This window comes from Tyto alba, unplaced genomic scaffold (assembly GCF_018691265.1).
Source record: "Tyto alba isolate M040663 unplaced genomic scaffold, T.alba_DEE_v4.0 Super-Scaffold_23, whole genome shotgun sequence".
NCBI classification, from domain to species: Eukaryota; Metazoa; Chordata; class Aves; order Strigiformes; family Tytonidae; genus Tyto; species Tyto alba.
Window position 1 is genome coordinate 600,535 of NW_024881297.1, and position 26,205 is coordinate 626,739.

At 39.3% G+C, this 26,205-nt stretch overlaps 1 protein-coding gene across 1 annotated transcript in view; it reads right to left on the reverse strand.

The window, feature by feature from the left end:
- Positions 1-4,971: 4,971 nt before the first annotated feature.
- The window catches only part of CCDC158 (coiled-coil domain containing 158), a 28,999-nt gene continuing 7,765 nt past the window's right edge, over positions 4,972-26,205 (reverse strand). The window contains 13 exon segments of the mRNA XM_042797155.1: positions 4,972-5,083; positions 6,287-6,383; positions 8,829-9,041; positions 10,585-10,652; positions 13,710-13,873; positions 15,888-16,013; positions 17,383-17,475; positions 19,265-19,423; positions 20,213-20,325; positions 20,785-20,937; positions 22,282-22,471; positions 23,233-23,715; positions 24,983-25,180. Of these exon segments, the coding sequence (XP_042653089.1) occupies positions 5,002-5,083; positions 6,287-6,383; positions 8,829-9,041; positions 10,585-10,652; positions 13,710-13,873; positions 15,888-16,013; positions 17,383-17,475; positions 19,265-19,423; positions 20,213-20,325; positions 20,785-20,937; positions 22,282-22,471; positions 23,233-23,715; positions 24,983-25,180 (2,139 nt within the window). The 3' untranslated portion in view covers positions 4,972-5,001.

The window sequence follows — 26,205 nt, forward strand, 5'->3', positions numbered from 1 at the left end:
CTGTCTATGTGTACCACCACCAAGTACACAAAAGATTTGTGTGGGTTTCATCAGTAAATTACAGTTTAACTGCATAGGTCAAATGGTGCTGGAACTAATGGTTTGGTACCTTAATTGCATTTTTTTGCCATTAGCACTTCTAGCAGTAAGCTTAAGTGAACAATATTCCTCATATACAGAGGCGCAGTTGAAATAGAAATCTTCAGAAATCACTGAAGTCAAACCACGTCATTTCAAGCTGTTTACAAATCTTTCTCCTATTAATGCAAGCAAGCTATTGTCAACTTAATGGAAGATATTGTCAACTCAAAAAGCATTTGTCCAGCAGCCACTGCTATTTGAGTGTATTTAAACAGACACTGGAGGCTCATCTGAGAAGATTAACCATGCTCTTAGATTAAGGTAGTCACTAGAAAGCCACTTAACCTACACTAGAATAGATTCTCTAATGCAGTGATGAACATCTTTCAGAGTAGCCCCAAGAAGTCTATCAAAGGGAGAACAATTTTCTTTTTAATTAAACACTCTGCACTTTGATCCCACAGACAATGCATATAGTTCTCATGATTGCATCATCTTGCTGAATGATCAAGCAAGGTTTCTACAACCTGCACTGCACTTTTGCTATAACCTCTAAATTACTACGCCATTCACATCGTTGCCTGCTCAGCAGGGGCAATGCTATGTAAATTAAATATTATTTGAATGAGGAAAGAAACAACTCTGGATTTTTTCTATTACTGGAGGAGCTGATTAGTATTTTCTCCCAGTTTACAGAGGTGATTTCTCATTGTTGAACAATCTATTCACTGGAAAGTGAAGGCAGATTTAAACAAAGTTGCCTTGCTGCATAAAAATGACTAGGCTAGAATGAGCTGATACCTGTCTGATACAATGTCCTGGCTGGGAGACTAGTGAAGCTACATGTGAGAAACAAGCTCTTGTTGACATTCCTACGTGGGCTGTAACAGCCCAGCAGCCAGCGGCTCAGTAGATCTAAAAGCAAATAATAAATTATCTCACTTGCAGCTTGGCAAAGCAGAAGGACTGCAACCAAAGATCCGTCTTTTAAGTTCACCTGCATATACTGCTGACAACAAACTTCTGACAAATTAGACAATTTGATCACTTTTAGGTGACACGCAGTCTACTCCTATTTGTGAAGTAGTCTGGCGTACAAATGCTAAATGCTGCACCTGGATGGTAAGCTGAGCAGACAGCCTGAGGCTGGAATGGGTGCTGGGCATAAACCAGTTTAAAGTCACATACAGAAACTTGCATCGCAACTTGTTTGCTTCCTACGTGCTTTGCAGGTGCCTTTGCAAAAAACATGCCCATCCCACGTTCTGTCTGGGAGTTAAACTTACTGTTTGGAGTCTTTCCACACGGTCCACTCAAAAATATTAGACTGCTATTAGGTTTTCACTCTATGGGCTTGGCTGCTGCCATCTCTGGTGCACTGCTGTGGTGAAGATTTGCCTAACAGTCCTCCCCTCACCCACCTGTGTGCTATGGAATCACAAAGTGCTGTTTGGGCTGCGAAGTCCAGGATGTACAGAGCTGCTCTTGGGCCCAGGAGTCTATGACCCTTTTGCCTCCCCAGGCCAACTCTTTGCCTTCTGCTGGTGTCAGGGGGGCGGCCCAGACCCGTTCCCACCTCTGCTGGATTCCAGCATGAGGATGTTAAGCCGCCTTTTGGCTTGGCAGCCCTCCCTTCTTTCTGGCTATTCGTACCCCTCCACTCACTCCCTTCTGTTCTCACAGGGCTGCAGTCTTTTGAAACCCTTTTTTAGGTTGGCTCCCTGAACATAACTTGCTGGGCTACGGGGTGAACACACGCTCTCCTTCTCTACAACTCACCATTTTCTTATGAAAACTTTGGGAGATCTGTCAAATGTGTATAGTAAGTCCAAACTGTACTTATATATCTAAAATGATCCTTTCACTTTTCAATGCAACATATTCATAGCAAAGGGGAGATGCCTTTACTAACATACTGACTAAGGTTGCAACACTGTTGCAAAAATGACAGCTTCAGTGGAAAAAAAAATTAGGAAATAGAGAAAATTACCTGAATTAAATCTATATACTGTTAACAATGACTGAGGACAATTTAGGAACAACTCACCGATCTCTTCTTCACATACAAGTGTTGTGGTTTGAGCCTGGCCAGCAGCCAACCACCACGCAGCCACTTTCTCCCCCTTCTCTTCCAGCAATAAGAAAGGACAGATGAGCCAGGCTTGGGGTTCGAGATAGGACTGGGATGGGGAAAAAATCACCCTTTATGGTCACAAGCAAAAGGCAGACTCGTTAGGGGAAGAAAAAAACCCCATACATTTATTACAGACACTAACAACACCTAACAGAGTAGGACAGTGAGAAGCATTGCCACATCTTGAGAACACCTTCCCCCCACCCCTCCCTTCTTCCCGGGCTCAGCTCTGCTCCCGATATCTCTACCTCCTCCCCCAGGGGCGCAGGGGCAGGGAATAGGGGGTGCAGTCAGTGCTGCCGCTTCTGCCATCTGCGGTGGGGGGAGCTTCTAGAACTTCTTCCCCGTGCCCCAGCATGGTCCCCCTCTCACAGGAGACAGTCCTCCACAAACTTTCTCCAACTGGATTCCCTCCCACAGCTGCAGCCCTTCCCGAGCTGCTCCGGCGTGGGACACCCCCGCATGCTGCAATCCTCCCAGCGCTGAATTACAGCAGCGGGGCTGCCTTTTCCCACAAGACCCCAGCCTTCTTGGGGCACAGCACCTTGATAATCCAGGCGGAGCCCCTCACAGGCCATAAATCTGCATCTGCTCCACCGTAGATCTCCATGGGTGGCGGGGGGGGTCGCCCTGCCATCTCCCCACAGGATACAGGGGGGGTCTCTGCTCTGGCACACCTTCCCCCTCCTTTCTTCCTCTGTTCCTCCACTGACCTTGGTGTTCACGCAGCTGCAGCAACTCCTCCTCACCAGTCCCACTCCTCCTCACCACGTCCTTTCTTAAATACGTTCTCGCAGAGGCGCAGCCGAGTGGCTCAGTTTTGGTGCAGAGGTGGAGCTGACTTGGAGCTGGGGGAGCTTCGAGAAGCTTCTCACAGGGGGCCGCCCCGATAGCCCCCTCCCCTGCCACCAAAAAAACCCCACCACTCACTCAACCCAGGACAACAAGACGACCTCAAACTAAAAAACCCTCAGAGATTGGATCTACTCTGAATATAGTTCTGTACCTTTAAAGTCAACAAAACGAAGCTTGTATCTGCATGGCTTGTGCTCATGAAGCTACTTTTGCTGAGCTGTAGCTACAAATCATTTGGTTTGGACAAAATCACAGGGTAAACCCCTTGAATTCAAGCATGGCATTCCATGATGCCACAAGTCCAAGGCCATAATTGCTATTCAGAAAGCAGATGAAGAGGAAAACCTACTAATGCTAGTGGAACTGCCCCACTGGCCCCTCCTGCTGACCCTGGGGATGGTCTACTTTCTGTGCTTGGGTACCAATTTATTGTGGAGGGACATTTTGCCCCTTGTTTTGTTAGTACCATTTATAGCCAAGACTCCCCTGCTACCAGGCCAGCAGCTTCCGTGACCAACTTCTCAGACAGCCTTGCTCAACTCTGAAGGAGCAGCACTATTAACCTGCTCTTCACCAATAGTCCCCAGACAAAAATCAAATGGAAAATTCTGGAAAAGTACACTGTTTGGGATGAGTACCAAGTTCTCCCTCCCCTGTCTTTTTTTCCAACAACTATATTGTCCCCTGAGATATTGTCAGGCACTAATGAGGCTTTAAACATCAATTGGATACTTTATTGATCCTGTTCATCTTATTACGTTGGAATTGCTTTTATCATTGGATAGTCTTTTAAGTGGAGTGAGTCACTGGCCCACTGCTGCAAAATCCTCAAATGCCAGAAGATGTAAGAAGTTCTAAAATAACTTAATATATGCCAGGTGTGCTCAACATGCCTTCCTGTTTATTACTAAATCTTACACTAGGAATGGCCTTTGAAAACATTATTCTTAGGCACTCATAATAAGGGAAGTTTGTCTGTATTGGTGACTCAACTGTAAAGCATTTTAGAGACCAGTTGAAAGTAATATGCCCAGCTGTTTTAGCAAACTCCTTAATATGGGTGGTGGAGCCTGGTATTTAAGTTACACTAGACTGTTATAAGAAAAAAAAGTCAGTATATATTCAAAATGCATTTTTTTTCCTGCCTAAACTTCATGGATTTAAGAAAGACAAAAAGTCGCAAATTTGGAACATACACACCCTAAGCTATAAGTCAAAATACAAGTCCTGTGCTTACAAAGCTAATCCCAAGGCAGACTGTGATATCTCTGTTTGTACTATGAATCAAGCCACATATCCCCAAAAGCACTGAAAATTACATAAAAAAATACCACTTGATGAGTCCATTCTGCTTAAAGAAATCTTGGTATAGGATGAAATCTGTGCAGTCTTGCAGTTGTAGGTATGTGGTTCAACAATTCATCTCAACATTAACAGGAGCCACTGGCAGGTTGCCTGCTTTTATTGGAAATACTGGGCAGTTCTGGGACATCCAGATGCATCTGAATTTATTGAAGTGATAACATGAAGTGCAGGAAGAGGGGAAGCCAATTTATTTTAGAATGAAAAAAAAAAAAATACCCAACAAACATTTCAAAACTAATTTTCTAAAAACCAGGACCTGAAATGGTGTGCAAGATCTAGAACAAATGGAGGAAATACTGGAACCTAAATCAGGCAGAAGTGCCCTATGGCCAGTGTCCCCCACAGCACCCAGCTATTGAAAATGTGTGCCAATGAAAGAGTCTGTACTTAGATGCATTACTTCTCCTTATTTCCCACTCATTTAAAAGTAAAAACTGTGAAGAGTGTCACAGTTTTAGGCAAGACATATAATCCTGTAAGAATTTTTATTATTAGTTTTAAAAAATATAATGTATTTTAAACACAATGTACATACATGAAAGTAATCACTAATGTATACAGCATCTTCACTTCGACAGCTTTTTCTCCTTTTCCTTCGCTTTCCCCATCTTCATTTCACGAGTTCTGATCATTGATGGCATAGCTGAAAATAGCAGCAAGAACAGATTATCTGAACACCACCTATGTTAAAATGATTGAGGCCTCAGGTGTGGACACCTGAAGCTTTGTCATATCCTCCTGCATGTTACACTGTACTTATCAAGCCCTTATAAATGCAACTTCAGTTTGCAATTCCTTATATGCAGGGCCCTAGCAGAAAAGATAAACCTAGTTATAAACACACACCACCTCATCTGCTTTGTGAATCCAAAGTGCCAAATGCTGGAGTAGTGACAAAATGCTATTGGTTTCAGAATCTCTCCTATGGGATGGGGTGAAATTAATACCTTTGGTCCAACGCTCATAGAAATGGGTTTACTTAGTGTGTACATAAAAGGCTTCACCCCTCCTCTTTTATATGACAACTCCTGATACATTACATATATGAATATATGTTTTTATGTAGACACAGAAAATAAGCAAACTGAAGATGTTAATGGATGGCAAAGAATAAAAATGAGAACACTTACCTTACACTTTATATAAGTAATTTGATTAGTTTTACCTAATCAGGTCACTTGTATGTCCCTGACATGCATGCACTGTATGAAGTGGGGAAATAATTTCCCAAATGTATGCAGCGAGCCTTAAAGGGGCACAGGGGAAACAACAGGAATGTGCAATAAGAAAAAGCACGGAGGAAAGAAATTCCATCTCACTTGGCACCCTGCCATCACAGGAATTCATGAACTCTTCACCAGTGACTTCAACGGGAGCAAGAAGAGAACCTGAAAGTTCTCCATCTGGCTCTCCATCTATGGTCATCTCAGATTTTAAAAAACGTTGAAGTGGAGAGGATATGCTTTTAAGGCCACTGCTAGGAAGCTGTGTTTATGGAGTATACTTCTCTCAGAGTATCTTCCAGAGCTACCAGTTTGTTAACAATTTCATTTAATTGGACATGACAGCACACGAGGGCACCCCTGACCAGCTGCCATGTTTGAAATGTTAAGGATCTTGAAGCTTATTAGAGTTAAGGGGCTGAGCAACAGTGCACTGTGGAGTTAATCTAATTACTCTCCTAGGAGCAGGATAACGTAGAAGTGAGTACTGCTAGTAAAACATGCACATCTAAACTGACCTCATGCAAAAACACAGGTAGTGATTTGGCAGGTAACAAGAACAGTTTCTGGGGAGTGTGGGTATTTTAAATAAACTAGGAATATTTTTGGTAAATTCTGGCACCTTGTTTTTTTTATCTGTAATGATTCCACCAGGTTTTGCAGGCTTTCCATCTCGTTCTGTAGCCTCCTCGGTATATTCCCACTAGTTTCCACGGGCTGAGAAGCTACTGAGAAAATTATTCATCAGTATGTTTCCACAGGTTGAAAAAAAATTAAAGGTCATAAATTATTTAAACATTCATCTAAAGTTCTTAGAAAATAATATTTCAAACAATAAAACTACCAGTAGCAAAGAAAATGAGTAAGAAGACCAAGTTATTAACAGAATTATACACTCAGTGGTATTTCTGTTTAAGTGAAAATATAACCACATTTCTATTTTGCCTATAAATTTCCTCATTTAGGGAATGGAGAAGTAGTGCTTTATATTACTAAAATAGTGTTAATGTCCACAACTTCAAGTCCCTCTTTGCCAGTAATACTCCAAGGGTTGTAAAAAAGAAAGCAATAGTGTTGGTTGAATTTTACAGATGGAAAACTATGGTTCAGAAAGATGTAATAAAACCAGAAATTCCAAGTCTTTCAAGATCCACCGCAGTGCAGAATTCAAGAGGCATTGTGCCTGCCTGCCTGAGTACTAACACCCACAGACTGACATGGTCACGCCAGTTCTTTATGAACAACTACAGCCTCCCACCCCGGAGCCTCTTCTCACCAGAACTTGGACTGTTTCATTTTTTGCTACAGTCATCAATTCTCAAATAAAAAGAGGCAAAAAAACCCCCCACAAAGAGCCAGAGATGGAGGTAACTGGCTGACCAGATTAACAAACAAAACAAAACCCCCAAAACACAACAGAGAAAGAACAGTGCCTCTCATCTTTCTCTTTGAACTGAGCAATTATTGGCAATTGACTGAAGGTTACACTGAGACCTGCTAGATCTCCTGTGGTCTACATGGAAACAGTTTGGGGTTTATGTCCAATTGCCGAGCTATCCACACCACAAAGCCCAAGTGTTTCCTAAAACTGGTGCAAACCAAAACCGAGGCTCATTGTGGGGACAGTTGTGTTGCTCTACAGGTACAGAAATCTGCACCTACGCACTCACACAGCCAATTCAGCGCTTTGATGGGGAAACGCCACGCACACTTGTGCTCTGCTTCTGAACAGGCATTTCTTAGTTGTTAAACGTGCATTAAACATACAGATCAGCTATCAAATATGCACTTCATCTTTGCACAGCCAGGCAGCTGGGGAAGGCAAAGGTCAATGAGCAACTATGTTAATGTTCTAGTCATGATGATGGCTCAGCCCAGTTGTTTTAGATATCACTCTGCATAAAGAGGAGATCCCGATCTTTCTAAAATGCAAAAGATAAAGTGGCCGGGGAGAAGTCTGCATTAATAAAATACAGACATGCTAAAGTTAGGTTGAAACTACCAAAAAAATCCCATCTGAGAAGCAGGAAACATTATCGCTTTTGAGCAACTTTGAGCTATGGTTAGACTTCTGCCTGTACCAGAACTAGCTTAGAGCTAGGTGTGTAGCATCTCTGTTGCACTCCTACCTGCAGTGCTTATGTGCACATAAGAGAAATCATATTTTCACACCTTGCAAAATAGAGAAAGGTAATGTTTATAAATGGTTTTCAGTAAGTATTATTTGAAAAATTTAGTTGCTTACCTCTTTTTCCTATTGCATCTACTCATTTTGGGATCTTTCTGTCATTTAAATGTAATAAAGCAGTCCCGGCAGCCTGGTTCATTGGCAAGTCATTAATAGAGTACTTTAAAAACATTCATCATCCTCACACAGATTTTGTGACACAGGAAAACTTATTTGTATCACTTAAGAGCTACACAGACACAACCTTACATCAGTATTTTCAGTAAACCCCAGAACTTTTCTAAATGTGTTACAGGAACCACCACAAGTATTACAAATATTAATAGTAGGCAACTATGTTGCCTGTTACTGTAAATACTGATGTTAAGCATTCCTACAGTCTATTTACCTGAATAAAGCAATTTACCAGTTCTTAAATGTAGCGGTGTGTGGAATTTATCTTCTCTTATCATTGTATAATACATTCATTAGCTGCTACAATTTACTCACTATTAACTCATCACAGAGAAAACCTCCTATTTGAACAGAACTGCAACAGGGCAAAGGCAGTCTGATGCCAGCTAGAACAGGTCACTTTTAGGTAAGTGGGCCAGAACCACTAAAGCAGTGCTTTAAAATGAATCATCAGTAAATGATGTTTCAATAAGCTTGCATACTGTAATTGCACTTGCTGGAACTACAAACAGAAGATCAATCCCGTGTCAGCCCTGTACATCTGAGAATCGCTAGTGTTTACGGTCAGCAACATGAACACGTAAGCGACGTATTACAAAGGTACATAAACAAGAAATGCAGTACGAAGTACAGGTACCACAATCGTTAACTGGAAGAGGCTGTATCGGTGAATAACACCGGGACTCCACTGGTTTCTACAGAATTGCTGAATGGCTGAATTGAACCTACAGTTTGTAACTCTCTTACTGTACTGGCTGGGAAGAGACCCAGCCAAGCTCTTTGGATCAGTAAATGGGACGGGACTTACGTCTCTGGGGGCCTGTGGCTGCACCCTCTGCAGAGCCCACCTTCCTTGCAGACGGTCTGTGCTCCGGTGAGGCGCTGGGGGCAGCTGCAAGCTCATCGGGTGGAGCAGTTAATAGCAAGTGTACTGGAGACCTTTCTCTGTATCTCTCCTCCCGAGAGACCTTCCTGGGGGACGATCTGTAATGAGGAGTTGCTGCTAAGGTGGATGCACCTCCTAGGAGATATCCAAGCAAAGAGCACTGAGCACACACCTGAAGAGAAACCCCCATACCAGCTTTGATGTTATCTAACAGTTACAGAGTTGGGTTCCCTTCATTATTAGTATTATTGTTAGCAATAGCAATAATATTAGTAGCCAAGGTAGCAGGAGACTATAGCCTCTTTGCAAAACATGCTTGTTTCTGTTAAAGTGATTGTCATGGGAAGAATGGCCAGTAAACCTGCCTAGGAGAAAGTAGGGCCTGATTTTTTCTGCTGGCTACTCACTCCATGTTTACTTCCAAAACATCCTGATGGGAGTATCATAGCTGCTAAGAATTTAAGATTCCCCACACGTTACTGCTGGGCTGGCTTGGATGACATTACTTAGGTAAAAGAAGCAGAAAAACCAATGTTGCTTACACAGGTCTGCCAGTTCACTCCTTTCCAATAACTGACTGATACACTTTGAATTCCTGGCAGAAAGAGATTTGTAAGGAAAAGAGACAAGATATGCATAGAAATATGCAATCAACAGAGTACATGAGATATTTTCGTATGTATGACACACAGCGTGTGTGTAAGAAAAAAAAGTTCACATGCAACTAACAAGGGGAAGATTTACCAGAATTCTCTTTTTCTTCCCATAGTCTGTTTCCTTACTCCTAACACCCCTCCTGGGACACCTTGAAAATAATTTGGGGGCTTTCTAACAAACTCCTCTTGTTCAAGTATTTCTCAGGTCTTCTATGCAAAAAAAGCTACCTGCAGCTATTTTGGAAGCTAGGAAAAATCCCTGACTGTTGCAGCAGATTTGCTAAAAGGCTAACAATAACACCCGAGATATTCTCTTCAACACTCAGAAATATAAAAAGAGGACCCAGAGTAGTTACTCCTCAGGACAAACAGAGGTGTTCTAGCTTACCTCTGAAGCATAGTGGCTTAAATACTAATAGAGAACAATTAAATAGATCAGTGTCTGCAGTCAAATTTCAAAGAAAATTCACAGAATGGATAATCTATGGACAAGAAAACAGAAGGCAGCTAAGACTAGTATCTTCAGATCCTGATGCTCAAAGCCATATCCTTGTATTTCTGTTTAGGTTACTGAATTCATGTCACCACACTTTAAAAGGTACTGGCCACCCAGTACCTGGGAGGAAAGCAATGTAATTTGCAATGACCTGATTCCTCTTAAAATCAGATCCATATATAGATACCTGAATACAGAATTCAAGAGCCTAATTTTAGGCACCAAAAATTTGACAAGGTTATCCATGCTAATTATGCAAGACTGTTGCCATTCATGAATGACTACCATAGAAGATATCCATTTTAGGTGTGCTGGTATCAGCCTGCACGGAACTGGTTTGCAGTAAGATATAGATTTTTTCAGTATGTGCAAGAGACATTGCAATAGCACCTGTGGAGAGGTATTTGAGTAAATGTCCTAAGAAAATATACTGTATTTGGACTGTAATTTTTGTAAAATTCCATAATGTTCCAGTTTGACATCGATATGGCAGATTCATCCTCAAATGCAGCCAGTGAAAACTTACCAGGGGTCGTAAAGGGCAGAGTAACGTCTCGGGACTGAAGATCTGCAGTATGTAAGTATGAAGAATCCCTGCAACCAAAACAGGGGCAAAACTTGTATTCTGGAAGTATTGTGCTAAGTTTTGGTAATGCTAGGTAGCCTCCCACAGTGAGAATGTGAAGCTCTCATATGTAATCTCTGGATTTTATACATGTAAATTAAAAGCAAACAATGTAAATAAGTTCCAGAGCTCTTTCTTAGAGGGATAAAAGTAATATTGCAGCTTTATTTTGTAATTCCCAGAAAGCTTTTAGCATTATGAATAAAACAACACAAACAAGCTCATGACTGATGTTGTATTAAAGAAGTGTTAGAAACTGAATCTCAAATGAGTACTTTAAAAAGCAGGTTAACTCAGCTAAGTGAAAGCACTTCTCACCATCCAAAAGTATCCTTTTCCACGATGCTTTCAGTAGCAGAGTCTCTAGCTGCAGGCTCCCTGCATGGAAAAATATACTGCTGTCAAAATCACAGCAAAAGCCGTGCCAAGAGGATTGCTACTTTTCACATTTTTAGAAGATAAGCTTGTTTTTTAAACAGAGTGCCATGGCAGCCACATTCTCATAGTGAAGGAAAAGCATCGTAAGACTGGTATACGAGTTCACTAAAAAAAGTCTGTTAGAGTGTGTTGGAGTGATTTTAGATTACTGAAGTAATGGATATCTTTGGGAAATAAAGGACTAGATTCATTATGAATACCAGGTAGTCATTAAGATGGAAAAAAGACAATAAACTTCTGCTTCAGACAACTAATGCCACTGCAATCTTCCTTCTGGCTACTCACACAATATTGCTTCTACTTAGCTTCTTCAGACCAGCTTCTGGTTATTAGGTGCTTTTCAGCCCATATTTCACCTAATAGCATCAGATGACTACAATAATATATGTTCTTGCCTTTTCTAGGTTTGGACCTATGGCTTTTCTCAGACACTGTAAATGCACAGTGGTATTTGATGAGAGAATGGAAATGGATCAATGATTAATTTCCAAAAAACACCTAGACTCATTTTAAGTATGAACACCGACAGACACTTGGAAGTATTCCAGAGAAGTAAAATCTTGCTGCATTTAATGTTGACCTTTTGTAGAAATGCTGCATTTGCACCAGCAGCTCTGATATTCCATCTGTATTGACGCAAACCCCCCCTGTTAAGCATGCTCTAAGCAGACAAAGTGCTATCTTTCTTTATCATACAAAAGCTTTTTGCTCTATTGTCAGGCTTTTTGTGACAAAATCAGCTTTTGGAACAGACAGAAAGAAAAAAATCAAGTAAGATTTTACAGCAAATGGCACTTGCCATTTGGTATCTTATATTCTGATATGGTAACTTAGGATACAGCACAACTTTTAACTAAGGCACTGGGAACAAAAGAAGAAAAAAATGGAGCTTCATCTCAGTTTTCTTAAGAGACAATCAATAAAATCTTAGCTCTGATGAAGCTACACAGAAGCATTTTGTTCCAGCTTTCCATATACCACTTGTGTATTTTTTAGTAAAGGTCCTCTAATTAATATTTATTTAAAAGGAAATTCATTAACTTCTATGGACTTCAGAAATGTCCTGTGCATTTCACTACCACATCTTTCTCTACAGAAAATGTCAAGGTGATGAATGCCTTTTGGCAATCCTTCTCACTTGTTTAACATCAATTCTGTGCTACATAGAAACACGAGCTTTGGAAATTAAGGTCACAAGCCCGGTCAATGAATCTTATATATCACTACTTCACTGAGCTATCTCAGGATTTTGATCTACAAGGAACTTCTAGTCTTTACTAGAACACAAACAATTATTTTCTTCCCAATTTTAAAATCCATTTTGTACAGTAACTCTCTTTTTTATTTCTCAAAATATCGTCTGTATCATCCTGCTGTAGTCACTTGATCAACACCTGTATGTGTTGTCCATGACCTTTTCAGAAAGGTGATTTCCCACCTCTTGCAAGCATCTGACTGTAGGCTGAACACAGCAGCACATCCTCTGCTTGCACCATCTCTGTGTATAAGGATGTTTTAGAAAGACAGCATCAGAACTAGCACTACCAATAGCACTGAGACAGTCATGTACTTTGACAGCCAGCTTTGTATATTGAGGGACAATTAGGTGCAAGATTCTCCCATCCTCATTTCCGCTCTGCAAGGGAACACTGTTGCAAGGGAGAAAAATCATCAAATCCACATGGTCTCAACCATAAAAGCTTGCAACCATATGTAGAAAAGGACAGTTTCTCCCACTGCCACCAAAACCAGAGAACATGGGCAATAATCATGTAGTACAGGCTGGCAAAGGACACTGTTGACTGTCAGTCCTCCAAAGGACTCTCTCTGTGATAGGCAAAGTCAAAGCAGGAAGAGGTAGCACATTTACAAGTTAAGAAATCAGACAGACCAACTTCTGTGCATGAATCCTTTTTTCCAGTTGTGAAATAGAAGCTTCCATATTTAAGCTGTCAAAAATTTGCATGTTGATAACAGACAGATCTTTTGTTCAATAAAAATACCCGGGAAAAGCAGAAAAATCCAGAATACACAGGATATTGAGACTGATGTGATTTTGTTCCGCCAGTATGTATGATGGGGGAAGTATCATGGTTTAAATAAATTTGATCCTAATAAAATTCCATTAATTATATTTTCCTTTATGAAGTATCCTTATGATCTGGATTAGAAATATAATTATTTGTTCTGTATTGATTTTTTAACTTCATGTACCACTGTCATTATCATTTGTTTGTTAAAAAAAATAATTGCCCGCTTCAGAATGAGAGAAGGGATATTTATATAAGGCAGGAAAAGAAGAAAGGAGTTCGAAATGAAAACAAAAGCAGAAACACCAAAAAGCAAGCAGTAAAGGCAAATGGTGCAGTCACCTTCTATTTCCCTACTGCCTGAAGCATCTGAGGAACCTGGCAAACAACAGCAGCTTTGGAAGCTTTCAGATTATCTCAAGTTTATTCATAAACCCAACTTTCTTGCAAACAGCTATCCTATACTGCTCCTGGAGCACATGAATAGCCAGATCGTAGTTTTAGAAGGCAATACAAGTACACAGCACAAAAAAGAAGATAACAGTATATTACTCTTACATTGCATTCCTAATGGTTGCTAAAGGTGATTTTCTCCCGCCATTGCTGTCGTCCTTGCCAAGATCCACAGAGGGAATGTCATAGTCTGACCTTGTTAATTCTTGAAGAATCCTCTTTAGATCCTGCAATGGTTCTTCCTTCAAAATGCCTGGCTTGGAAGGCATCTGAAATAAAATAGTTCAGTTACAAAGTATTTATAAAGGCACTCTCTTTTTCAATTCTTACCTATACTCATCTAAGGTCACATGTTCTGCCCCCCCTCTACTCTTGTTTTACCAGTTAGAAGCAGGGCAGATTTTTTGTAATTTTAGTTAAGAAGTGTTGGAGGCTACATCATGATAACTTAAAGACTGTTAAAATACCCTCTGAATATGACTGCACTCTTATCTGGAAAGCTATCTGACAGAAATGTGTAAACCAACTAAATACGATTGAGGGAGAATACAACTAACATCAGAATTTTGAATAAATGTAAAAAGGTTACAACTACTGTTTCAGGGTCAAAACAGTTAAAATAAGCCTTTAACTATGAAAACATTCCCTCTCCCCCCCCTGCCCCCATTACCTTTTACAGTACTCAGAGCCAACAATCTTTGCTTATGTGACAACTCTGTTTTCTCCTTTTTAACCTGTGATCCCAGGTATTACTGTACCAAAACCACAGCTCTGAAGACAGAAATACTTGTATATCAGGGTGTTTTCTAGGCACTCATTCCCATAGCAGCTGAGTTGTCTGCAAATATGAATCACTTTATTGTCACAGCCATACTCTGAGGTGAAGTGCAATATCATTCTCATTTTACTGATCAGGACTTGAGGCAAAGGCCTAATTCAAAGAACCCTTTCTTTCTTTGAAGAACTGGATTTTTCAGACTACTCAGCACTTCACATATTCAAAGCACTGCTACCACGCTTCATCTGTGTATGGAACTGGCTAGACACATTTTGCTAACATGTTTTCATTGAAAAAAAAAGTCATTTCCAATAGGAACACACTTGTTTCAGCAGAGCTTATATAGAGAACAAATCCTCAGCTTCGTAATGGTCAGTGTGATACTACATCAGACCAAATCCTTCTTTCCCACGTTCCATCTAAGAAACCAGACTATCGACCAGGTAGAGTCTCTGTCTCAAGTGTTGGAGCTGCTTTATTTTGTACAATAACTAATCATGCAGGAACAAAGAAGATTCAAGTAGACCTTGAATCAAGTTCTCCTACAACCTGTTAGGTCCTCACCATGGTACTACATTCAAAATCCGTCCTTTTTCCTTCTATATCCTTGTAAGTATAAACAAACTCAAAGAGAAGAGAACGGGAGTGCCTGATGCTGCAGGGATTTCCCAGAACTAACTATCCTTTGTTTCTTGATGTGAATGTTTGTTACAACATCAGAAAGAAAAACAGAAAAAAATTACTGAAAAATATCTTCACTAATTTGTAATCTCCAGCAGATTTTGATGTAAAAATTAATGAGAAGATCTCTACTAATTTCTGTGGGAGACACATCAGGTCCCTTCTGGAGAATTATACAAAATCTGTACAGAAAATACCACAAGATTATTTTTTTTTTTTTGCATGAGAGATTTGAGTTGATGCTTTCTGTAACAAAAAATTAGACTAGCATCTAATTTAAATCCAAATGCAGATGTACAAAAAACAAAAGGAAGGAAGGACAATGATGTGTCTTTTAGGATAAAGTTTGCCAAGTGAAGGCCAGCTTGGAGAAAGATATAAGTATTAAAAGCTACTACAGGTCAATCAGATGATGAAATTTGTCAGGAACTATATACAAGTCTATTTTCACTGACAAATGTAAGTGATTTACAGCAAGGAAAGTATTAGAAAAAAAAAAAGTGAAAACCAAACAGATCAGTACCTTCAATTGCAATAGTTTATAAATGTTACTGGTGATAGAGGTAAGATGAACTCCTATTACAATCTACGGAATTTTTTACTGTCTGCTTGGTTTTTATATTTATTTTTCAAATGGAAAAAAAGAAAATCTGAAAGGCCATAATGCATGAGATGCTACAGAAAATTATTTCATCTTTGGTATTAGGAATTTACTCTTGGACACTCCTGCCAGATGCTCTGCCATTTAGAAATTCCATGTTATCTTTACTCTTTGGAACATCCCTGTTTCCCATGCAGTTTCCCATTCTTAGGCAGGTACTCACAGGAGCTGCCCAGCTGGCCACGCTCAGGGAAGGTGGCACGACAGCGGAGTGCAGCTGGGAAAGAGGCACCATGTGCCGCAGCTTGCCTGAAGCAGAAGCTGATGAGTAGCCTGGGCCCTGCAGCTCCTGCGGAAAAACATTAGCCCAGCAAAATAAGTGAGTATAGCTAAGCAGAATTAATGGTGTAAACAGCATGCCCTCTGTAACAGGGCACCTCTTTTAGCCAAATCTTCTATAATACGTAGCATGCAATTCTCAAAACACTTGCTAGTATTTATTAGGTGTGCTCAGATATAACCCTTTTAGTGACTGAAGTAGGTGCAAGAATGGCAATTTCATTTTATTTTCAGAATTTTAACGTATGCTCTGGAACCATTCAAGTGGAGGACATCTCAGGGTCACCACAAAATGAAGCTGTCCCACAGTTTTTGTACCTTTTTTCCCCACATGGGTGAGACTTTCTTCTGTTGGAATATGAGATTCCCCACCTTTTTTGTTGTTCATATGACGTACTTTTTGTATAGCTTATGTAGATATGTATTTTGAATATAACTTTTCTCACTCAAAACTAGCAACTGGGGTGGGTCACTAAAACGAATGATAATTTCTCATGACAAAACTACTGTTCCAAGAGTACCATTCATTTATAGCAGCAGTTTCATTGCAGCCTTAATAGTCTATGGCTAAAAATAAAGCAAAGGTAAATAAATAATATTCTCTATTAAACTATTAGTAAAGATAGAGACTGGACTAAATCTATTGGGCAATAAAAATTCTGGGCTCTGTAACAGAGATACTGACTTTACTGCATGATTTTCGCTATACCCTGTCTTTCACTAATGCTATATAGCTCGACAGATGTCAGTTATATGTCTTCCTTTTTCTTCCTGTCCCAGTTGCCTCATGACTGTATTTCCTTTCCTCTTGCTAACATCTCTCTTTGTTTCTTAAAAATGATTTTTTTTTTTGGTGCTGCCTAACTAATTAGCATAATCAAATTAACCTTGGAGCCATTGTTTCTAGCCTGTATGTAGCTTGAAAGTTGCTTGTTTTATTTCAGGCCTGAAGAAGGATATGAGTGTCAAAAAGCCAGTTAGTCCTTTCTGTCTCTAACAGTTACACTAATAAAAGGTATCCCTACAGACCTTGTCTCTCTAATTAATTTTTCATAATAATGTAATGAACATTTCTAGCTTTTATTTGCCTAGGGCCACAAGAAAATGCTGAAGTGTCACTGAAACCAAAGCTTAACAGCTGAAGCTTGTGGTCCCTTATTCCTGTAGCTGCTTTTTTTCTTGTCCTTATTGTAAAAGGCACTTCAAAGTAGCTGAAATCATGGACATGACTTGTGAAGCAATGAGGTATTCCATGTGAAAAAAGCCTTCATAGCACAAACTTTTCAGAGTACTTTGCAATAAGTAGGGTTAAACCTAAAGTTAGGACACAAAGTAAACACATCTAACTTTATATCCATGCCTCTCAGTAATGTACTTACTTTTACATCTAAAGTATGCTGCAGTCTGACGCGCATAGCTTCTTGTTCCTGACACTGGATTATGCACTGACATTCTGCAAATTGCATGGATGCCTGTAAGAGAGGATAGAAGAGGCATACATTAATTTTGCTAACTTTCTGTGGATTACACTCTTCTCTGTTTTCTTTCTGACAAAGAAACAAGGTACACATACAGATGCTGTATTTCTCTACTGCTGTCAGTGTAGAAACACTGTAATATGACCAGATCCCTTTCTTGATAGGCTTACAAAAGCAACTGAGCAATTTTATCATCCTAGTAGCCATAATATGCACACCATAATGTCACAGAAGAGAGCTCATACTGTCAGGGACAGCCCTAGACCTATTGAACACTTCTGGGACAGAAAATTCAACTCTGCTAATGAGGCAAAACTATACTCAGTGTTTTAAAATGGATGGCTGATAACTTTGTTGACCTGTCTTTGTTAAGTTGTAATATACTCGTTCCTTAAAAAGTTTACTCTGAAAAGGTGTAAGAAGATCTAATAATGTAGCTATTTTTCATTGAGTGCTTGTCAGGATAGCAAGAAGAGAGAAAGCTCTAAGCCAAAGTACAAAAAGGGAGAGAGACACCTTATGAACAAGACTGCTTTCATCACTCCAGCAGAGTTCCCTCTTTGGTTTTAAAATAAAACCTGGCTCTCTTTCTGTGCTTCTTTATGACTGACACTGAGCCATGGGCAGGCTCCCTGAGACGCTGTGGATGTATCATTACAAGTAGCAGCTTTTTAAACATTTAACTCTGAAGCATTAATGACAAGCAAGATGGACAATTACACTTTATGATGTTCATCCAGTGGATGGCTTGTAATGGTATATACTAGCATCCTGTCAGACAACATGGTACAACCTTTATTAATTTCTAGGATTTGTTACTCAGTGTGCCACATGTGCTAGTTTTCAGTGAGCACCTGCCTCCACTGTGTCTCAGCTTCTCTGTCAGTTGGCTAATACTGTGCATAACAATATATACTACAAAGAAAGTTAAGTTTCCAGTCTCAAGTTTTTAAAGTAAGAAATGCCACACTTGGGAGGAGGCATCACAATTACTTTGATTATTTTTTCAAAGTAATAAATTGATCTGAGAATGACACCTTCCATGGAAATTTACAACCTGAAAAGCTAGAATTCTTGGCAGCTGAGAGGGACTCTTCCTTCTGGAAGAGCAGCAGCTTACCTGTAGAGCATCTGGGATTTATGTGCTAGTCAGACCCAAATGAAGAATATAGCCTTAAGAGTCAGGTATGTCAGCAACAGAACCCTCAACTGAAAAAGGCAAATGAAACAACACGATGTTCTTAAAAATGTCTCTCACCTTGAGGGACCCACAGCTGGCTGACTAAAGCCCCTGAAAGGGCTGAGCATCGAGAAGTGTGTTGAGTCAGTGTGTGCCCCCTATTATTCAATATTATTCAATATAACTATTATTCAATATAAGAGGGGTCCCACTTATATTGAATAATATAAGTGGGACCCCTCTTATATTGAATAATAGTTTCACCAGAGAAAGGAGCCCTGCCAAGAGCCAGTGGAAGGTCTGGAAGGTCAATCTACTTCCTGGAAGGTGAATCTGCTTTAAATTCCCTGCAGTTTTTATTTCTGTGAGCTAGTGAGGAACGAATCAAGAATTCTCTTAATGAAAATAGAAGCTTTTTATCATTAAAAACCACCAGAAGACAGCCTTAACTATAGGTATTTCTTCAGGTAAGTATCTTGCAGTACACGTGAATAGGACATACTAAATACAACCTAGGTAAGAGGTCAGACATTTTCTCTTCCCAAGTGATTGTGGAGGAAAGCACCCAGAAGTTTCAGTGAACCCAAAGCTACCTTAAATTACCTTATCAAGGGCAGTCTCCATCTTACATATTTTTTCTTTCAGACGTTTGCCTTGTGATCTCAGGATCTCCAACTCCCCAGCAATCTTGGTATTTTCTGCCATAACATAGCTCAACTCTTGAGTTAATTTATTATTTTTTTCTTTGAGGTAATTCTTCTCCTGAATTTAAGATTAGGACAACAAAGTATGTGTCAAAATATATCTACATTATACATATTGGTTTTCTGCAGGTTTTTTTCTTCAAAAGATCTGAATTAACCCTTTCAGAAGCTTAGCTATTGCATCTTGCAGAAAGATGAGGTTTTGCAACAAGATAGGTGTTGTCAAGAAAAGTACAATTGGACTGGTCCTGATGAAATAACATCTCAGATTTTAGATCCATTTTGGAACTGGAATTTTAAGCTTCAGGATCCACAAAATCCAAAGCCAGTAAAGAGGAAGGACAAGTTATAGTGAACAGATACAAATGATCATTCAGTAAACTCCAGATATTGGTAACTGAATGATTTCTTTGTCACAGAACATGCTAGAAAGACCTTAATATGCTAGACAGACCCTGACATACAGAGTTTACAACCAAAGCTGCAAAGAACTGCCTCAGAAAACAAAGAGGGGAAGCACTGCAAGCCAAATTCAGAAGGATACAGAATGCATTAGTTGACATTTTTAAAAAGAGCTGGTATGTAAGAACCCGATTCTCATTGAAAACTAGCACTGTTCTTTCACAGAGAACAGCCATAAATTAAAAGCACTCTCTACATAGAGGCTAATTTATATGGTGGAGATATTCTCTGATATATGCTAATTGGAGGACAGGGAGGGTGCCCGTTACATCAAGTAAAATTCTCTTTGGTCCTTCTTGGGCCAACTGTGCTTTTGGCCATGCATTCCTCCAAAGAAAAATTTCTCTGAATACAGTTAAATACTTTTACATGGAGCTCTTGTGACCTTAGCTGCATTTGTCATTGCCTCTTCCAAGAATTTAATCTTGCTCTGTAATGCATCTATCTTTCCTCTCTTGGCTGTTATCTGCTTCTGCATTCCCACTGCAACTTTCATGGCTGTAAAAGACAAGGTTAATTCTCAATGAACAACATTGATTATGCATTCAGAGCTCTGACAAAAGACTCTGGAAGTCAGTTATCAGCAATATGTTGGAATAAGTAAGTTGAATCAGGATCCCATAGTCACTCAAGAGTGCAAACCACCCATTAGAATCAGGTGGAGTTTTGTCCAAGGTAGTGGGGCACCAGACCCATCACACACAGAAGACAAGAAGACAGCATTCCCTGGCAATATGCATAAGAGAAAAGTCAACTCATGGTTTAAGTTTTACAGTAGGTAGTAAATGATAAAATAAAAATGTCACCTGCAATATTGTTTATTTATTTCACAATGTGTGAATTTCACAAAATATCTGGAATATTATTATAACATCTATTCAGGCATCAATGCTTACAAAATCCTCTTGTTAAAAGGACAAATGTTTGTGATTTCTGGGAAGTTCAATCCATAATTACCATTGCCATCAGATCCCTCCATAGCCTTTAAAGCAGTCCTGGTCTGTTCCAGTTCAGCTTGGGAAGCTTTCAATTGCATTTTCAGTCTGTTTGCAGTATTTTCCATCTCCTTGACTTTATCCTGGTAATCCCTTTTCAAATCTTCAAATCCCTCTGTGAGAGTAAGTAAATATAGTAAGTAAATATAGTGAGTAAGTAATTATAGTGACAAAAAATTATCATTCTTCTAGACTAACATTACTGATCTGTCACCTACCCTTGTTAAAGGAGTATTAGATATGCAGATAGCCAAGATATAAAGCAAGTAACATCCACTGCTAATAAATGCAAAAGTAGTAGTTCATTGTCCTGCATGTCAGCAACAGCTTCTGTTTCACCAGAAACAAATGTGCTATTTGGTTGCTCACCAAAACAACACTTCAAGAAGGTGATACAAATCCACATTTCTGAGTTCCTGCTGATAGAACCAACTGCACATTGTGGAATTGAAGGGTATTACTGAGAGACAGAATTTTGCCCTGGTTATTCTTCTCTCCAGTCATACTTATAACCAGACTTCGGTCTGAACTTACCTAAATTTGTCAAGCATTTCCCCGCAGCTCCGCTTCTCAGAAATGTTACTTATCTCTCTTCGACTCCTCTTACGTCACCCATAGCACTACAAGCCAGCCAGCTGTATGCTCAGACTCTATCAACGGCTTGGCCCTAATCCCTCTGTGGTCTTTCACTCTGATTAAGCCTGTCCTAAAGCTCATTCACCCTGACAGTACTATGCAAACCTCAGGCAGACCTCCATGTAAAATCACAGTATCCGTTTAATTCTTACAAAACTTAATCAGTTTAAAAGTATAGCCAAGTTGTGAAGAAATAATTGTTACCAATGGGTATTTTATGAGTACAGGGGTGTGTAGAGAGCAAAGCATGTGAACAGTATAATCTGGCTGGCTGCAGTGCAGATTTAACAGATGATCTCTCTGAATTTTGGTGGTTACCTTGGGTCCAACCCCTAATTTCTGAAAAAATATTACCTTGATTAGCTCCCCCACATATCAGTTGTGACAACAGAGGAGATAGAACAGAAACTTTTAAATAACATTGTAGCAAAACTACACCAAAACAGAAACAAAGTTCCACTGTAATTTGACCGTGGATGGTTAAGGGGATCCATGAGTGCTCTTAATGAACACTCAGGAAAAAGTGGTCAAGTTTCTACTCTGATTTATTAGATCTGCTTCTTTGGTCTCCAGAGTCAGGGAAGTTAAGTATTTTTGCTCTGGGTAGTGAGAGACTGCTATAAAGACTGCATATCCATCATTCTGCGCCAGAATCCCAAACCATGACACAGATCTCTGAAGCAATCTGACCACCCTGTGCTGGCAGGGAACCTTCTGCCATACCAGCAGCCATATTTGGATTCAGCAAGCAAGCCGCTCTTTTATTTTTAACATCAGCCCAATTTAGCAGCTCTCGGAGCTGAGCTAAATTGAGGCTCCCTACCTGCGAGGCCAGCTAGCTCGCTCCGACTGGCTTGGAGTTCATTCATTAGCTGGTCTTTTTCCAGTTTCATATCATTAAGTGCACAGAGCCTCTCAGTACATGTGTTAACCAATTTAACCTTTTCCAGCTCCAGCTCACTCAGCCTGGCCTCCATTTCATGTATTCTGGCTTCTTTCTCATCCTTTGCAATCTATTTACAAAAAAAAAAATAGTAACCACATGTAATACATATAATTATATAAAATAACTGCAAATATGTGAAGTCATCATCATCACTTTAAATCTCTGTTGTCAGAGAACATTTTTGGGCAAGAAAGAAAAACAGAGTAAACCAGACAAATTACTTTTGTGAAAATTGCTAACTGAGGCAAAAAGGGTACAATAGAATCTGATATGATAGCTTTCCAGCATGTTTAACTTTACCAGCCTTACGATATGAAAATTATTTCCACCCTCTTGTAGCAGTACCTCCATATTCAGTTCTAATGCTCAACTGAAGAGGATGAAATTCCCTCTCTGGAGTGATTTTTTTCTAAAGACGCTGACCTGTGTAAGACTACCACACTCTGTAATTCTTGCCTGAGAAATACCCAGTTATAAATAGTGTCCTCAGCTTGGAATTCTGAGCGCTCACTGTCTGTTATTTCTCAGTAACATGTTGTATTTCTGGTTCTGTTACCGGTGTGGACAATTGTATCACCGAGGACAGCATGTTATATTCCAGCTTTCACAAGCCTTTTGGCAATGGCTTTTCACCAGTGAAATATTCACTTTTGGTGGCAATGTGATAATATTCTTCTCTGCCCAGTAACTCTTTCAGTGCCGTTAGGATTCAAGGTGCATTGTCTGACCCGCTTTAAAACCACAGTATTAGCACGTTAGGGTACAGACTTAAAACCAGACTTACAGAAACAGTCTTACAGAGACATACATACAGCATCATTTGCACACCTTAAGTTCTTCTACTTTGAGTTTCCAGTCATTTATTTCTTGATTAAGCTGAGATTTCTCAGCTTCCACTGCTCCAGCAGTTCGACTGTGCTGGCCCACAATCTGGGTCATGTTATCAATTTGTTTTTGGAAGATCTCAACAATCCTTTCCTTCTCAAACACCTGTAGTTTCAGTGTTTCACACGCTGACTGCACACTGTGTAAACGGTCCTCTTCATTCTTTAGATGCTGGAGCTCCTGCATCCTCCTGCCAAGTTGCAAATGTAGCTTCTTGATTTCCTTATTGGTAATCTCAAGGGCTCTCTCCTTCTCCTGCAAACAGGCTGTCAGATTTGACACTGTTTTCTCAGCAGTCTCCAAATCAATCTGTTTGGCTGTAAGATCTTCTTTAACTTTATGGAGTGTTTCCTTGGTTGACTCCAGTTGGACAGTCAAAGACGAAATTCTTCCAATGCTTTCATTTTTTTCTTTAATTGCAGCCATCTGAATAACAGCAATATAAGGATCAACCAAGAGAAATGTTTATTTCTACCTTTAGAATTTCCTGTCACATGTCTGGTTTTCTGTAGTTCATCTTAAACATCTGAGTTTTACAGGAAAATTAGGTCAGCATGGTTTGGTCTACAATGATTGTGTGATTCTTCTGGTTTTCTTTCCCCCTTCACCATTTTAATAAATGAAGTATTGCTTAGGATGTAGGGTTTTTAACTACAGAAAATTAAAAATGTTAAATTGATGCAAAAAGAAAAAAGAATAAACTGGCAACGTTGGTATAAAATTTAGAATAGTTGAGGCCAAAGAACTTTAAGTGTTAAAATTTGACTGACTGAACTGTAAGTTGGGGGAAAAAAAAAGTATGTACATGAATAATTTATTACCAGTTTTATTCTGTCAGGCAGCAATGTGTACCATGTAAAGCATAAAGTACTGTGACTCAGGAACTGCTACCAGTAGAAAATAGAAACAGAAGAAAAGAACGAACTTCCTGGTGGGAATATTTTAAAGGAAAAAGAAGGGATTGAGAAAATGTAGAAGGATGTGTGAGGTAGCACAAAGCCTCTGGTGTGGTAGAAAATAAAGGAATTAACTTGACCTTTATACATAATGCAAAGTGGGTCACCTAATTACAGCTCATTTTTGAGGGGCTGAAGGCTTGAAGAAAGGAGAATGTACTACAAGTAAGTCACTGTCTAGGAATCTACTTCGTCAGAAATAATTCTTTCTGACATAGCACTGCATTCAGCTTAGGGCTATAAACACAAACTTCATGATGTTTTCATTAAGCACTACATAAAGTAAAGCATTATGAAGGCCTTTAATTTACTAACTATGCTTACAGAAGCGCTCACTACTAAAAATATTACCTTCAATACTGTGTTTGTTACATCTGGCAGCATCAAACTTCCTGGAAATGGACAAAATGTTGTTTTGGGGGTTTACAGTCAAAATCAAACACACTCTCAGCAAAACATTAATTTTCTCCTAAGGTTTGTATGTCAAAAATCGAAATTAAAAATAATGCTTCTACTTCCTCATCAATAAAAAAAAAAAAATGAAGGCTGGACAGGTCACATTAACAGAAAAAAAAAATATGCAAATTCTGTCATGTATCCGCATCTTTGGAAGGACAATTTTGGCACATGAGGTCCAGAGGTTCCCAACCACATTAAACAGTTACAGTACTTCTCTCTGAAGTACAGCCCACAGCCCGTGCACTTTCTACCCTGAACATGCTGCATTGCTCACCAACCTGGCGCTCCGTTTCTCTGTGACATTCAGTCTTCATTTCCTTCACTGTGTTTTCCATGCGCTGCAGCTGCATGTTTTTGTTGTCAAGTTCTCTCCTTAGATGATCAATAGTGACACTGCTGTCTGTGTTCCGATCCCAAAATCGCTTGTTCTGCTCTTTTTCTAGATTTAGTTCTATCTCTTTTTTATGAAGTTCAGTCTACGAGAAATTAATTTCCTTCCTTGAATCACATTTAGGATTTTTTTGTTCTTTGTCTTAACATTAGCAACATTCAATTACATGATTACATATCTGAATAGGGACTACTGCATGGATTTACACTTAGCAGAAGACAGGAATATTGGCTAAACTAGTGTGACACCTCCTACGTGTTTTCTTCCAACAAAGCAGTAACTTTTGACTTTGTATATTGGCGCTATAATTATTTTGAAGCATGTAACATATCAACGCTGAAGTCTTTAATGTAATTTACACCTATCTCAAAATCATTATGAGCTACAAAATGAAAAAAAATTAACTTGTGTCAACATCAAATGAAAAACAATGAAGCATTACATTATATGCCAAGGAAGGCTGCTCTTAATAAAACCCCATCTTTACCACTAATAAGAATTCATGCAGTAATAATTTCATGAAATAATTTGCCAAATGTTCTCCAGGTCTTAATTCTTCTCCACCTCAGATCTAATCCTAATAGTACATAAATGAAATTACAAATGATAATTTAAAATGTAAATAATATTAAAAATACTGACATACACAATTCAGAGCTACTGATTTAAAAAAAATATGTATTTAAAATGTGCCCAAACTGAATTATGGATAGGCTTTTCTGCTAATCATAACTTTTGCTATTAACTATCTGCATATTATTAAAGCTGAAGTAGAGAACTAAGGAGGAAGCTCAGAGAGTGGCAGAATGAAAACATGAGCTGAAGACACAAATAAAAGGAATCCTAAAATTAGACTCCTAACCTTCAATTATGCTAGGATTATTCTGACTCCAGTCTTCTCCATATCTATGTACAATCCGTAGGAAAAGATTTATGCTAACATATTCTTGAATAGCAGAACACCATATGGAATGAAATAATTTCAACACCTCTTTCAGAAGCACTGTGACACTTAACTAGGCAAGCAAACCTAATGAAACCACACAAACCAATATCCCAAAATTCAGTCATTAAGAAATAATCTTATGTAAGAAGAAAAGCAAGGCTAAT